Source organism: Branchiostoma floridae, chromosome 10 (genome assembly GCF_000003815.2).
Source record: "Branchiostoma floridae strain S238N-H82 chromosome 10, Bfl_VNyyK, whole genome shotgun sequence".
Lineage (NCBI taxonomy): Eukaryota > Metazoa > Chordata > Leptocardii > Amphioxiformes > Branchiostomatidae > Branchiostoma > Branchiostoma floridae.
In genome coordinates, this window is record NC_049988.1 from 4,549,313 (window position 1) to 4,565,055 (window position 15,743).

General features: G+C 39.7%; 1 protein-coding gene across 6 annotated transcripts in view; it reads left to right on the forward strand.

Moving 5' to 3' along the window:
* The window catches only part of LOC118423788 (histone deacetylase 4-like), an 88,518-nt gene that overhangs the window by 47,633 nt on the left and 25,142 nt on the right, over positions 1–15,743 (forward strand). Inside the window, exons 2-11 of one of the 6 annotated variants that reach the window (XM_035832016.1) lie at positions 3,380–3,815; positions 4,743–4,987; positions 5,350–5,373; positions 7,558–7,671; positions 9,689–9,718; positions 10,801–10,909; positions 11,875–11,992; positions 12,623–12,744; positions 13,337–13,501; positions 14,458–14,570. In XM_035832016.1, the coding sequence (XP_035687909.1) occupies positions 3,794–3,815; positions 4,743–4,987; positions 5,350–5,373; positions 7,558–7,671; positions 9,689–9,718; positions 10,801–10,909; positions 11,875–11,992; positions 12,623–12,744; positions 13,337–13,501; positions 14,458–14,570 (1,062 nt within the window). In that variant the 5' untranslated portion in view covers positions 3,380–3,793. The remainder of the gene's footprint in view (positions 1–3,379; positions 3,816–4,742; positions 4,988–5,349; positions 5,374–7,557; positions 7,672–9,688; positions 9,719–10,800; positions 10,910–11,874; positions 11,993–12,622; positions 12,745–13,336; positions 13,502–14,457; positions 14,571–15,743) is intronic. The other 5 variants (XM_035832020.1, XM_035832017.1, XM_035832019.1 and 2 more) reach the window with 5 other exon arrangements.

Below are 15,743 nucleotides of genomic sequence, written 5' to 3' on the forward strand. Positions count from 1 at the left end.
GCTATTCTAGCTGACGTCACCACACTGATGATTATGTACTTGTAGCCTCAGGGACTTGCGAAAGCTCTGTTTGTGCGATACTCGTGCAATTACCATGCCTTGTCCGGGCTAAAATTAGGTTTTCATGTCCGATCCTTTATCTCGTCCAAGGATATTCTGAAAGGTACTCAAGGTTGGCATTTAGGTCTCTCTAAGGTGGGAAGTTACTGATAACACTGTGGGAGCGATTTTGCTTGGGGGCACGACTGTACTACAGCACAGGAGGTCATGATTTTTGACTGGGGCAAATTTGTTTGTGGCAAGATTACACGGATCCAAAGAACTTTTAAATGCTAAAATATATTAAATCCATGTCTTTTTTGATCTGTAAATGAAAAGAAGTTGATTGCATTATGATACAAGAAACATGTAGAAAATAATGTATTCATTAATCATTTGTTTATTTTGTTGTTGTTTTGATCAGTGGCGAAATTATAATCCTCGGCACAAGTAGCTCGATAGACATTGTATAGGGTCAAATATTGTTACAGTAACATTCTATGGTAAAGATGGTATTATTGTAATTTTATAAGATCATTTTTTTGTCTGCTTTTGAAAAGTTGGCTAAGTAATAGGTCTCTACTGTCTGACCTCGATTCCTTTGTTTATAAAACTGTTCAATTATCTTCAATTGGGTCAAGAAACTGACCTAGTTGTAACGTAAAATCTGCGTAACATGGCAGGACAACAAGTCTGGGAAGTCTAACGGACATTTTTGTCCGAGTGTGGCCAATGTCCTTTCGACCGCTACTTCATTTTTTAGAGAAAAGTTCTCAGGTAAATGTGACAGTGGTCAAATGTTATGGGGCTGTCAATAGGAAAGCATGTTTAAGTTAGAACTGAAACAAGGCTTTATAAAGGTACCCATATTTCAATCCTAAAAATTCTTCTCCACAAGAAAATCACATGGGTCTACTTTGTAACCATTCAAAGAAACGGGGTTCAATCTTCTAAAAAATCCAGGAAAAGCTCTCTTTATGAAAGAAACCTCACCTTTGACCCCTGGAGTTTTTTTTTTCCATATCTATCTGCAGGCACCAATAACTCAAATCTGTCCTTACATGAACAAAACCCTTTAGATTACATTAAAATCTTTTAAGAAAAATAAGGAGTTTCAAGGATTTTTAGTGGCAATATGATTGCATTCTCACTTTGGAGCCTCAACTCCGCAACCGAACTCTGACGTCAGCCATATAGAGTCGATTTGTACTTTGTAGACCCTCCCCCCCCCCTAAAAAAATGTTGGTAGTCCAGATTGGATAAATTTTGGTCCAACAAAACAGTCAATTACGTCTAAAGATGCACTCTCACTGCAGTTGCGTCACTGCACTGAAAAATACTCAACGAATTTCAGAGATAAAGAACAAGTTTTCTTAGGGTATTATGTCGTCTTCTAAGTCATACTTTTACGTACTACGCAATATCTAAATTATAAGAAATCAGAGAAAATAACCAAACAGTGACGCAAGCTTGACGCAAGTGCAGTAAGAGGGCACCTTGAGTGATGTGACTGTTATGTTTGAACAAGGCACAAACATGCAGCATTTTGTATAGGAGGTTCTTCAGTTCAGAAGCCCCTTGTTGAAAGTGTGTCCCTTTGACCCATCAGCCATGCATAGATCAAACATATTAACGTCAGCTTCCCTTTGTTGCGTACCGGAAGAAAAATCACCTTCCTGTCTTGGAAGACGGGAGGGAGTTTTCTGGGAAGGCAGTAGTGTTGTTATTCCATAAGGGAGGTTGATTACATGTATGTCCACTCAAATGTAGATCAATTTACGCAGTCTTGATTGCTGGCAATTTCAAGTGAAAAGAAATACAGCTACGGTGCCCTAAATCGCCGTTTGTCAGCGGAACCTCTACAGGGCTCGAAATTCATTTTTGGGATTAGGTGCACTAGTGCACCCAGCTTTAAAAAACTGGGTGCACCAAAAAATTTTTGGGTGCACCACTAAAATATAAGTAATAACATAATTATAAAACATAGTTACAAGCTATCAAATTCTAAAGTACCATGACAGACATTTCCATCATCTTTCTAACTTAGATGTCAAGAATATGTTGTTTACTAGCAGGGCTTTAGCCAGCTCGAAATCTTTTTCCGTCAGCCAATTACAATCGTCGAGAAAACCGCGAAAATTAATTAGAAGGACTGAACTGAGACCTTGAAAAACGGGTTTTAATGAGATTATCGTATGGGAAAGGGCGCCGACACACATTGTCAACAATCATAACAATAGCAAAACAAACAGTGTGTGGCTTTTACGGCCGTGGACGGCGTCCCCAAGCCGCCTGTAGCTTCCACCAAGGATTTTTGTCCGTCAAGGTTGACGGATTGGTTTTAAAATTTTTCTGTCAGACGCAGCACATTTCTGTCAATTGAAGGAAAAACGGACGCTGGCTAGAGCCCTGGTTACTAGTATACTTTGATATCTTACATACATAAACCTAGGAAAATATTTGGGTGCATCCTGTGCACCCACAGAAAAAAATTGGGTGCACAGCTCCAATTTTGGGTGCACCTGGGTTCACATGCACCCAGTATTTCGAGCCCTGCTCTATCAGTACCTTTTTTTACCTTCCCAGAATTCATCAATACACATCCAAAGATACACATCCTAGATGACCCTTGAATTAAATCAATGATTTGTTGTATTTGTTATGTTACCTTTGATTATATATAGTAACTGGTACAATATCATCAGTACATTTTCATTGTCTTCAAGTGTCAACAGATTTCAAGTGGTACATGAAAAAGTCTGATTTTTGTACAGCTTTGTAAATTGTGTGATAAACATTGTTGCAAAGATTCACTTCAAAAATTGTGCCCAATTTTTACCAAACAGCAGTGTTTTTCTGAAAACACTATTGATTGATGATGTTATACTACTTGTGCATCAGAAAAACACAAATGCACCAAAAAGCACCCAAAGTAAAGAAAAGGATATTTGTCAACAATTATTACAAAAACATTAAACACAACCAGTTGATGTATCCAAGCTTTAACCAAACATAACCAAGTTTTAAAAGTCAATTTTCAAGACAGCCCAGTTGATAACATAAAAGGCCACTATTTTTTTCCTTTGATAATTTTGATAATGAATTTGTAAAAACGAAAAGCCCAGAGCATTTTTGTCATAACCGATAAACTGCCTTAAGGCCTATCAAATGTATGACTGAAATGTACAGTATACAAATGTACATATATAGCTACTGTGAGTTATAGGTACTAGCACTAAATTTTAGGTACAAGAACTTGGCAGCTACCACTGACTTTGCCACAGTGCTTATTTTTCCTTGTCTCACGGTTTGTTTGTTCTTGTGTTGCTTTTTTCTGTAGGAAGAGATCCTGCCGTCATCTTGTTGGACCTTTGTCCCGCTTGAATCCACGTGAGAATTATTCTGCAACATTTCCAAGGAGACCCGGACGCAAAAGACTGGACCTTGCTGTAGCTAGCTTACCTCACCTGTGGTAGTTAGCGGACTTTACTGCGGCATTCCTTCAACGTGAACGATAGTTAGCAAAGCCGAACTGGACATCGCGTGCCAACCGTTCTCGGAGTAGTTAGCAAAACTGGAGCAACCGTTTTGTTACGGTTTGAAGAAACGTGTGAAACCCAGCTGTCGTGTGCACGCTAGCAGGCCTGGACTGAAACTGGCAGACTTTCCGCAGTTTGAAGAAGATATACGCCAATACGCTGGCTTGTTAAACAAATAAGACGAGAGACGGCAAGCTCTTGGCTGACCTGGTAGAATGGAGGGGCCCGAACATCCAGGTAGGGTATTTTTCTATCCATATATTTTGAATTAATCGATAAATCAAAGATGTAAGTAGAAAAGCAAAAGCAGAATGTTTGTTTCAACAGTTCGCTATTTGTTTTGACACTGTCTTGAAGTAATTCTCCTTAGTTTTAAAAGTCATTTAGCTTTGTTCATATACATGTAGTAGTACAACTTGGAAGCCGTTTAATTGCACACCCCATTTGCCAGTGTATTTCGTGCAATTATCCAAATGGTACAATAAAGCAAAGTTATTTTGCTGGACCACACCACCGTGGAATTGGGGGATTTCATGCAATTAACAGAAGTGTGTGATTATCCGGTGTGCAATTAACTGGCTTCTACTGTAGTTGTAGCAATGCCAATATTTGATCATACTGCTATAGGGGTCCATGACACGGGTAACAAAAGAAATTTTATTATTTTTTAAGTATTTTCATATTTTAAAATGCTTTTATATTTCTAATATTGGCTTGTAATTAATGCTAGTTCACCTTTATCCGCGGGATGACCTTTATCCATTGTCTTTACAAACAGCACTTTTAGGAGTATTAAGTCTGCGGACAGTGGTTTCAAATTTGCAACAATTTCAAAATGTTTCGATTTGAAATCGTCCGTCAACTTCATATCCCTACATACGCTTTTTTTTTACAAACAACGGATATAGGTCACCCTCGGATAAAGGTGAACCAGCCTTACATGTATATTGCATGTGTGTTGTCTTTGTATCTGAAGAATTTAGACAAATAATTGAGATTATATTATAACCTCTGGCATGTTGTGGGTAATAACCTTTGATTTTCCTTAGTTTTGTATTGTTTGATCTAAATAAATAATGCATGTCTCATCATGATATTTTTTGTTCAATACTAATTGCATGTTTTTCGTTCATTTGACCCCCCCACCCCCTCCCCTCTACAAAGGGTCAAATGTTCGTTTTATGGCTCCGACAGGGGAGCCCGGGCCGCGGATCATTCCCGAGGGGATGGTGATCGACGGGCGCGAGCAGCAGGGTAGCGCGGGAGGCGAGGTCGAAGACCGTTTGAACTACATCAAGCAGCAACAGGCTCTACAGCGAGAGCTCCTGCACCAGCACTTCAGACAACAGGAGGAGCAGCTCGCCCGGCAACATCAGGCGGAACTGCAGCAACACCTGCACCTACAGAAGGTATAGCAGAAAATGTCAAATTCTGGAAACTCCGTACATCTAGAGATTTTTCAAATCATTTCTCATCCAAATGTTATGACGGTATATTATACAAGTTGCTGTTTCCACGGACAATTATTGATAATATCATGAACAATATTCACTTGAATTTTTAAGACATTTGAAAATTTTAATTGTTCAATTTAGATGTGACGGAAAATCTCTTGGATATAAGACTCCCAGAATTTGACACACACTTTGTTATTTTCTGTAAGACTTAATTTATTTCAATTATCAAATGCTGAATGTATGATTATTGGTCGACAAATTAAAGTTCTTTCTGACTTGGTAAAGCTTAAACGTATTTTCTTTAACCTCGACAGAACTGCTATGGGTTGGGGCTTAAAGTAAGTCTTCATGCAGTTTTTCTATAGTTGTGTTGCTCACTTTCTTTCTATATTGTTTTGTAGGGGTGGGTACCGGTACAGAAATTTTAGGTCCAGGTCTGGTTCAGGTCCAGAGGATCAGGTCCAGGTCCGGACCTGTGCCTGATTCAGTACGTAAGAACTTGTGATTGGACGATACTCAAAACAATGGTACATTTCGCTACAAGGAAATCCATTTGGTGTAGTATTTGACTCCCACGGGCATTCAAAATCAAGGCTAACTGCCTCTGTACGATTAACTGTGAAACTTGGTAGAAATGACTAAAGACTCTACTCTCCTTCGCTCTTGTTATTTTCTTCGACCGGTAAGGCCCAAATCGTGTCAATGCCTGATCATATACTGTAAATGCAGAAATGTTCGCGGTGGATTAATGTTCGCGGATTTCGCGGTGACCACTTCACCGCGATCTTAAAACCACCGCCAACATTTTTCTATAATGATATTAGACAGCAGTCTAAGGTGTTACCTCGAAATTAAAACCACCGCGAAAAGTCCTTTTTCCCGCTACCGCGAAATTATATCCCCGCGAACTTAAATGCATTTACAGTAATCTATTCATTTTTCAATTGGTCCAACATCCGGTCCACCAACTTTTTCAAGTCCGTTTTTTTCGGAATTGTCCAATAAGAAAAAACGGTTTTGTACTGGTACACGTTACTGGTACCCACCTCTATTGTTTTGTATAGTCATTCATATTTCAGTGTACATGTATTAATTTTGTTCCCTTGGCTACACTCCCTTGTTGACCTAATACACTTACTAACAAAAGCTACGCAAGGAATTGTGTAATTCTTCATTAATAAGAGGCAACTGGCTCCTTTTTATAGTTATATCATATTTGTATCCATGTATTCCATTGCAATTAACTGTCAGACATGAGTTCTTACATAAAATAAATATATGAATTATGACAGCTTACTCTACATGTATGCGGAATGCCTGTAATTAGTGTAAAATAGAATTTGTTAGGATTTCAGAGATGATTGTGAAATTTCAACTTTTTATTTAACAAGATTTAGGTGATGTTTATTATTTTAATGATGTTTTAAATTACTTTAATGTACCCTGTTGAAGTTTGATCAGGGTCCATTTTTGCACAGTTTTATAGTCTGTTTGAATTGTGAAATATTCTATTTTCAAGGAAATTGGTACATGCACATGCACAATTCTTCATATATCCTAAGGGATATTCCTGACCAATGTAACAGTGGCGCTGTGCCATCCTATAGTAATTCCAGCATTATGCTAATGATTTCCAAAGTTGGGGGTTTTCCTAGTATGGTAACCATATTGCCATTATAAATACGTATAACTGACTTTTTTTCAGCCAAGTGGCATGGTTTTATCAGCTGCTATAGCTGCCTTTGTCTAAAATCTTGTGAATTGGCAATGCTTCGAACACATTGGTCAATCTCACTATGAAGTATGATGTTTTCAAATACAATTTTCATGTAAATACTCGTCTCTATTTACATCCACATTACGCTTATGAAAAAAAACAAACATTTAGATCATCATCATTCACTGTGTTTGCATCTACAGTCTTTGAAGAGTCCTAGATGATACATTTACATGTAGATGCTACATGCAAGAAAATATGCATAAACTGCTTAAATCATATTAGGACGACCAGTCACTTCAGTATAGCCTTATCACATAGCCTTATATGGGCACGACTGTTATCAGCAATCAGTCAAAAAAGGTATCAGAAACACTGTCTATAACGCACTGTCTAATTGGCTTAACTGCTGATTTCTATGGACAGTCACGATTGGTGCATTTTCTGTTGTTGAATAACCGTTGCGAAAGAATTTGGTAATGCTGGATTGGTGCTGCATTGATGTTGGACTACTTGACTTGTATGGCACTTTATCACTAATGCTACCACAGTCTGGCACCAATGCTGCAGGCTTTGCTGGGCTTAACAGTAAATTGTGATAACTCAGAAATTACCGTGGCAGTTGGCACCAATGCTGCACTACTACAGTTTTTCAAAATCTTTAGCATTATGGCTGTATTACACACCAATTTTTGCCAGGGTATTGGTCTGATTTGTTAATGGACATTCAGGATTGGTTGTACTTTCCACAGTTGTGTTGTTGTCGACCAATGAGGTAAATTCGGTCTGTTTGTTTTCGCTCCAGCTGGAGTTGCTACGGCAACACTTCCGTCAGCAGGAGGAGGACCTGGCCAGACAGCACCAGAGCGAGCTGCAGACACAGCTGCACCTACAGAAGGTAGCTGTCATCTCACGACGGGTAGGAGACATAGGGAAACAAAAATCTTAGAGATATAGGACAGTGCCTTATGTTTAGCAAAGTACGTTTTCTTTATGGGCAAGGCGGGACGCTTTGTGTCAAGGCCCAGAACCCAGACACAACTGCACGTACAGAAAGTAGCTGTCATCTCACGACGGGTAGGAGACATAGGGAAACAAAACTTGTAGAGATAGGAGCGGAGAATGCCTTGTGTTGTTACTGGAAGTACTGATACTGTAACTGTTAAAACTACCTGATTGGGCATTGGTTGGGAAATATAATTAGGTTAGACACAGCTGCACCTACAGAAGGTACCGGTAGCTGTCATCTCACGACGGGTAGGAAACATAGGGAAACAAAACTCGTAGGGATAGGATAGGAGAATGCCTTGTGTTGTCCCTGGAAGTACTGATACTGTAACTGTTAAAACTACCAGGTTGGGCATTGGTTGGGAAATATAATAAGGTTAGACACCTACAGAAGGGGCTGTCATCTCACGACGGGTAGGAGACATAGGGAAACAAAACTCGTAGAGATAGGAGCGGAGAATGCCTTGTGTTGTCCCTGGAAGTACTGATACTGTAACTGTTAAAACTACCAGGTTGGGCATTGGTTGGGAAATATAATAAGGTTAGACACCTACAGAAGGGGCTGTCATCTCACGACGGGTAGGAGACATAGGGAAACAAAACTCGTAGAGATAGGAGCGGAGAATGCCTTGTGTTGTCCCTGGAAGTACTGATACTGTAACTGTTAAAACTACCAGGTTGGGCATTGGTTGGGAAATATCATTAGGTTAGACACAGCTACATCTACAGAAGGTAGCTGTCATCTCACGACAGGTAGGAGACATAGGGAAACAAAACTCTTAGAGATAGGGGGGTGCCTTATGTGGCCCCAAGCCGGCTTTTAGCCAGGCATGCGTCATGGCTTCATCTGAATGCTCTTTTCTTATTACAAGAAATTGGACGCACTAAACGCCCTTAATTTGGGGAGCAGATCCTCTGACAAGCATGAAATTCTGATTGACCTGAGGGATGCCACTACGTCATTTGTGGTCACAGTCTTCTACTCTGACCTCTCTGACAGTAATGTTGCCTCTCAGGACACCTTGGAATGCACCATTTTAACTTAAAATTCTCAAAAGCTCTGCACCATGGAAGGTGGATGCCCCTGGGCACCCCTACAATGGTCACCGCAACTCACCAAGGAATTGGCAGTCCCTATAATGAAATCCCAGCTAAAAGTATGTTTTCTTTGTGGGCAAGGTTAAGTCCAGAACCCAAGAGGCCCTAAATTCATAACAGGGTTGTAGCCAGCCCAAAATCATTTTCCGTCCCCTCGATTTCGAATTGCTTTGGCGCAACGATCCTAGGGGGTCCAGGGGCATGGTCTCAAGGAAAATTTTGAAATCTAGACCCTCTGAAACACCATTTCCTTCATTTTCAAGGTTAAATTTTGCTCACAGAGGACAGAATGGGCCCAAAAAATTTCCGTCCCCAGTTGCAAAATTCTGTCAAAGGACGGAAGGACGGGTGCTGGCTACAACCCTGATTCATAACCTGCTATCTTGTGCCCTTTGGAAATACACTTCACACAACTTGAGCTAGGGACGTCCCTCGGATAGGTTGTTAAATGTAGGTCCCATGTTTGAGGAGACTCGGCCACACCTTATGCACAATGTCATTAAAGAAAAATACCCACAACAGTTAAAAAAAGTCTGATGTGGATCAAACCTACAGTCGGAATCTTCAGGAAGTTGAAGATGGTAGCCTCGTAAACGAAAAGAAGAAGACGAATTCTGAGATAAATGTAGGGAAGCAAAACTCGTCGTAGAAAAAATATGTCCTGTCTATAATAAGTATCTGGCATTCTTGATCAAGGTCTTCTTCACAAATATGTATGAAGCACTACATGTTATATGATGCCATAAGATATATACAAAAATGTGTATTTTTCCACATGCACAATTATAGTGAGTGGAAGCTTACGATAAATGTTCTTTTTTCTTCCATAGCCAGAGAACATGTCACCTATGGGAATGAGGGTAAGTGCATATTACTTGAGTTTTTCACAACATATTTTGAAAGTTAAAACAAACTATATAAAATGGTTAACTTTGTTTTGTTTGTGCCTTTATTTCAACTCAATAAATACTCCATCGGCCTACTAGGCCGCTTTTCGTGGAGGTCTAGCATACATGGAGGAGGTGGGGGGTCAACAATATTAGCACAAAATTTCTACTGATCATACAGAGAATAAGGGAATGCTAAATACATACATACTTAAATGAAAGAATAATAATAATGAAAACAAATAATAATCTTTAGCTCGTTGATTCCATACACGTTCATGGATCGCTACCATGTCACTAGTCTTTTGAAACTTGAGATTGAGGTTGCAGCTCTGGCGTCCGGTACTAGTGAATTCCAAAGAAGTGAACCAGAGTAAGCTAGTGATCGTCTGTAGACCTCTAGTTGAAAAGACTTTACACGTTAAAAAAAAACTTTGGGCAAGGTAATGACAACAAGTACCCACAAAGTTTCTTTGAATAGACTCTATACCAGTGATAAGGAAAATTCTTAAATCATATGAAAACAAATTGATTTTGCTAATTTTCCTTCTTTGAAAGGCCCTTTTTGTGCTCAGAGACTCGTAAGTTGTAAATGTAAATCTATCAGAGTTTTTTTTTTGGAAATGCTAAAATTTGCAGAATATTGAATGCTTTGTATCTATCTAATAGTTCAGTGAATTACTATAACCTGGACAGATTTGAACCAAGGACCTCCAAATGGAAAGCAAGACTATATCCACGAGGCTATTACTCTATTAGAGCAATAAATCTCTCTGAGTACTCGATCGAACAGAAGATTACTCAGTACAAAGGACAAGCCTTGTAGAGAGCTGAGAGAGAACTCTCCAAAGAATAGAGAACTACTTTAGCAGCAAATAGGAACTTATAAAGATCTCTTCTTCACACCTAAGATTGGGACTCCCCTCCGAGAGTATCACTTGTTCAGAACAATGGGTACTAAAAAGCAATTAGCGTCTTTCTGATAATTAACTGGGTCCCACCCAGTGATTGTTCCTGTGTATTTTAAACTGACTGTTCTGTTTGTATTTTTCCAGCTGCAGGCCTTGAGAGAACAACAGGAGCTGGCACAGGCCAGGGGCAAACTCCAGGAAAAACAGTCGGAGCGACAAAAACAACTCCTGGCCGGGAAGAAAAAAGAAAACAGTAAATATTTTTGTTTTCTATAAAACACTAGCCTCCCCTTGACTCATACAAGTCATATAGAGAAAAAATGTTGCATGCTTTTCATGTATGCAGAATGTAATCAGTGAGAAATTTTGTTTGACTTAGAATTCACAGACATGTTATTACAAAATAAAATGTGTTATATAGCATTCCTGAGCTCCAAAGACATTATAATATTGTCCCATTGTGCAATGTAAAGGCCTTTAAGTCACAGGGCTTCAATGTCACTACAGGTTGATTTTTAGTTAGCAGAACTCGCTAGGCAGAAGATAGAAGAAGCATTTTCGTGCTAGTTCTAAATTTGCCCTTAAGCATTGTACCACTACGAATATGTCAACATTTACAGTGTTTTGAGCGTACTCATGTAGGGGTGTTTGCCAGTACAGTATACCGTAGCTTGATGAAATCTCGCTTATAGCAGTTCGCCAAACATCCACCGGGAGGGGCCAGTTACAGCCCTAGACAGCGGAGTTTGTGTTACACATACTAAACTGTTTTTTTCTTATTGGACCGGTCCGGAAAAAGGGGACCTGAAAAAATCAGGTGGACAGGATGTTGGACCTATCAGAAAATGAACACATGACTTGACAGGCATTCACACGATTTGGCGCTTTCCTGTACAAGACCAAAGTAGAGTAAAGTTTATAGTCATCTCTACCAAGTTTTACAGTTAATCGGTCATCTCTACCAAATTTTACAGTTAATCTCACAGGGGCAGTTAGCCTTGTATGATTTTTAAAACGTCAGTGTGAGTCAAATACTCCACCAAGCAGATTTCTTTGTAGTGAAATGGACACTTGTTATGAGAATCGTCAATTCAGAAGAATTTGGTCCAGGTTCAGGTCCGGACCTTGACCTGATCCTCTGGACCTGAACCGGACCTGGACCTGAGTTTTCTGTACCGGTACCCAGCCTATACTCAAGTGTTTTGTGTCCCCCCTCAGGTGCAATGGCCTCTACAGAGGTGAAAGAGAAGTTGCAGACGTTCATCCTGAGTAAGAAACAGCGAGAGGCGGCTGCTAACAGCCTCCACCAGTCTCCATCCCTCAGTATGGCTCACTGGTCAGTCTCCGACTCACTCTTTACAATCATGAAACTTACGTCAGACTCTGTATTCAGTGTTCTTATCAGAATTTTCTCAAAGCATAGGCTTGATTTTTAATGTCACAAAGGGGCCCAGTTGGGCACAAAACAAAGCACACAATGGACCAAAAATAATTCAACAGCATGCCTTGAGCATAAACTTTAACTTTTTTGTTGCTGCAAACAGCCTGGCTGGGTAGGAAATGTGATGTAGGCAATAGGGCACAAGCTGTTCAAGCATAAGAATTGTAGAAGAATCTGGGGGCATCCTGAAAATTTGTAACCCTCAAAAGCAGTATTTCCTGCATTTTGAGGGCCAAATTTGAAGACATAAAGCTACACATTTAATGCAAAATAACAGGAAAGCCCACTATGCTGGTTGAAACACAGTGTAGGGGTGCAAATCACAGCATATGGTATAGGATACAAATCACAATGCTCAACTATGATCATGGCAAGAACCCTGATATTGGTACATGACAGTATAAAAGAAGATTAACCTTTACCTAACCAACCAAATAATGTTTGACCTAGAACCCCAAAACTCAGAGGTCCTGGGTTCAAAGCTCGATATGCTGTACCAATGCTGTGTCCTTGAATGTTTTCCAGGCCCCACGGCTCCCTGGGTCATATGCCCATGTCAGGTGACCTGGCGGCGGCAGCGGCGTACAAGGGACACCCGATGTTGGGTACTTACGGGAGCAACGCGGACTTCCCACTCAGAAAAACAGGTAGGACTGCAGAATTGTAATCATATCTGATAAACAAATTCCTTTGGTGATGAACATCTGAGCACTGATCATCTCTGGTCAAAGTAGTGTATTACTTCTCCTATTTTTTACTTTGTGTAAAAGTCGTTGCCATACATTGTACCATGTACAATTGTCGTGCAGTAAAGTTCTTCTATCAAAATCTCTAATGGTTGGGTGAGATTAGAACACACATGTATTCTGTATCACCCAAGGCCAGCCCAATGATCACCCAATGGCTGTGAGAAGGTTGGATCAAAGGTGTGCAGAATACACTGTGTTCTATTTCATCTATATTTTGCCATACACCCGTTTCAATGTAAAATATACCAAAAGTTAAGTTAATTTTGATGTCTTTGAACAAAGACAATTGTCTTAACAGCAATTCGGAAGTCCCAATAGTGAAACGCATTCGATTTCTTTGATCATGGAAGCTCATATGATAAGTAGAACCCCATGTGATATGGCAAGTTATCACCTGGTTCAGAATAATTGTATCGAATATTATTGCAGCCTAGGTATGACATGATATCATATGATGCTGGTTATATGACACTTTTTTTCTCCATCGCAGCCTCCGAGCCAAACTTGAAGGTTCGATCGCGCTTGAAACAGAAGGTAGCGGAGCGACGAAGCAGTCCGCTTTTACGCAGGCGTGACGGCATAGGAGGCAGCTTTAAGACAAGAAAACCGTTATCAAGTGAGCACCCGACAGTTCCCTACAATGTGCATGCATTGGGTAAATGTTTATGACTTTCTTAATATTTCAAACCTTTAATCTAAAGCTAGTACATAAGTCGGTTAATAATAGTAAGCTGCTGTTGCTAGGTGCTGATTAGCTTTTGGGAGAAAGAAAATTTTAAGCTCTTGTCATTGAAAGCAGTTTCTGTTTTTAATCTAAAAGCTGACAAAGGGTAAAAGCTATGTTATAGTAAAAATTCATATATAGGTCACATGAATGATTTTAATATCAATATCTAGGTAGCTTGTTAAGTTAGGGACATGAATTTTGTTAACCTGGGAGTCTTTCTCTCCTATATACCCCTGCAAAAATTGGCCAACATGTGGCTAGTGGAAGTTCAAAGCGTTGTAGAAGTTATGATGGTACTTGTGTCTGTGCTTGTGCCTATTTTAGTGCATGTTGCTAAATTCAAGAAGCCAGTTTCAAAAATTTAATGTAGCCTTCCTTACAGATTACGAAATTATGCAAAAGTAAGATAACTGCGTAATGGCTACTAGAGGCTAATGGCTTAGAGGGCATTAATTCAAGCCCCTCCCCCCTCTAAGGTCAGGTAATATGAAACTTGTACTTTTCTACATTGTCTACATGTAACAATTTCATTCTGTGATTTTATTTCCAAGTGTTCATTCAACCAACCCGAAAGAATCACTCGCTTTAGAGTAGCCACAAAGACTTATCCCAACTTCCCCGCATTCACAGACAAACAGAAAGCCACTTTTCTCTTGAAATTGCATTACCAACAAATTCTAGAAAATGTGGGGCTTTTCGTCTCCCTCTGCTTCCACGAAAGAAGTCAAACCCAACCTGTTAAGAAATAGCCAACACTAGTATTAGAGTAGAATATTGTTTATAACTGTTCATCGTCACTTGTATATCTACTATGTTTATACCATGTACTTGCAATTAGCCCTCGGGCACGAACTTGCAAATAACTTCTACCTTTGTGTGTCTAGTTGACCTCTCCCCCACGGGGGTGGACACGTCGTCCTGTAAGAGTGCCCCAGGGTCGGGACCCAGCTCCCCCAGGAGCAGCCACAGCAACATGGTCATCGCTGGCAACCACGAGGTACGAAAAAATGGAGATTTTAAAGGGGCATTCCACTCCAGAAGGGGGTGGTGTTTTCCAATAGACAAGGTATCAATGAATACATAATCAGCCAAATTATGCGGAATTCACCTTGGGTTGAATTGCGCGATGTGTGTTTTAGAAAACAATATGACACTCACTAAACCCATGCAGACCCTACCCATGCATTCCCTATACACATAGACACTTTGTTTATTGTGCATATTTTCGAAATAAATGAGGATCGCTAAGCACACCGAGAAGGCAAATTGTTCATAAGATAGCAAAGAACACATAGGAAGAAGATATTTCTTAGCGATCCTGAAATTAGTTTTGTAACCTTACCTAAAAGTTTTGCATTGTATTTAGCCATAGGATTAACTCAAATAGAGGGTACTTGGGGAGTTTAGTAGAAGACTGAATGTTTTTGAGGCACGTGGAGCAACTGGGTACTTAAGAGCAAATGTCTGTAAGGATCAAACAATGGTGGCAAAGGTCAAAAAATCGATTTGGCTCATATTTTGCACAGTGATAGTACTTGGTCCACAACCCCTCAAAATAGCTTTCTTTTAGATCAAAACTCCTTGTTGCCATGGTAACAGGCCAACAAAGTTTTCTGGCCATTTTCCCCAATTTCCGCATCTCAAAAACACGGAAATCGGCATACTTTACGGCATTGTCACTCCAACACCTTTTATTGTATTGTCAAAACAAAACAAGATCTGAATAGACCAACAGTTTGGCTGTTTAGAAATTGTTGTGAAATTTCCAACGAGATAAAATTGAGTTCTTGGGCAGCATCAAAACAATACAATGTTTCAAGCTTCAAAATAACGTAATTTTTGGCCCAACTTTGTAACGCCATAAGTGCCGAGCTGGTAATTTTTTTGACTTGAAATTTGTACCCTGTATAGATGATTAATATATCTATCAAATGCATTGTTGCAAAGTTTGGGGTCTTGTTTGGTTGTCACGTGGTCGTCCTCAAAAGTAGGCCAGTTTTTGCGTTTGACGAAAATTGTGAATTTTAGCCATGTTCAAAGTACTACATGTGACAAAATAAAACAGAATTCTAACTCAACTTCTTGTCAAAGAGAGATCTATGTATTGTCTATTTAATAAATGCTTGAAGAGTTTTAGATCGTGACTTTTACTGGAAGTAGGCCACTTTTT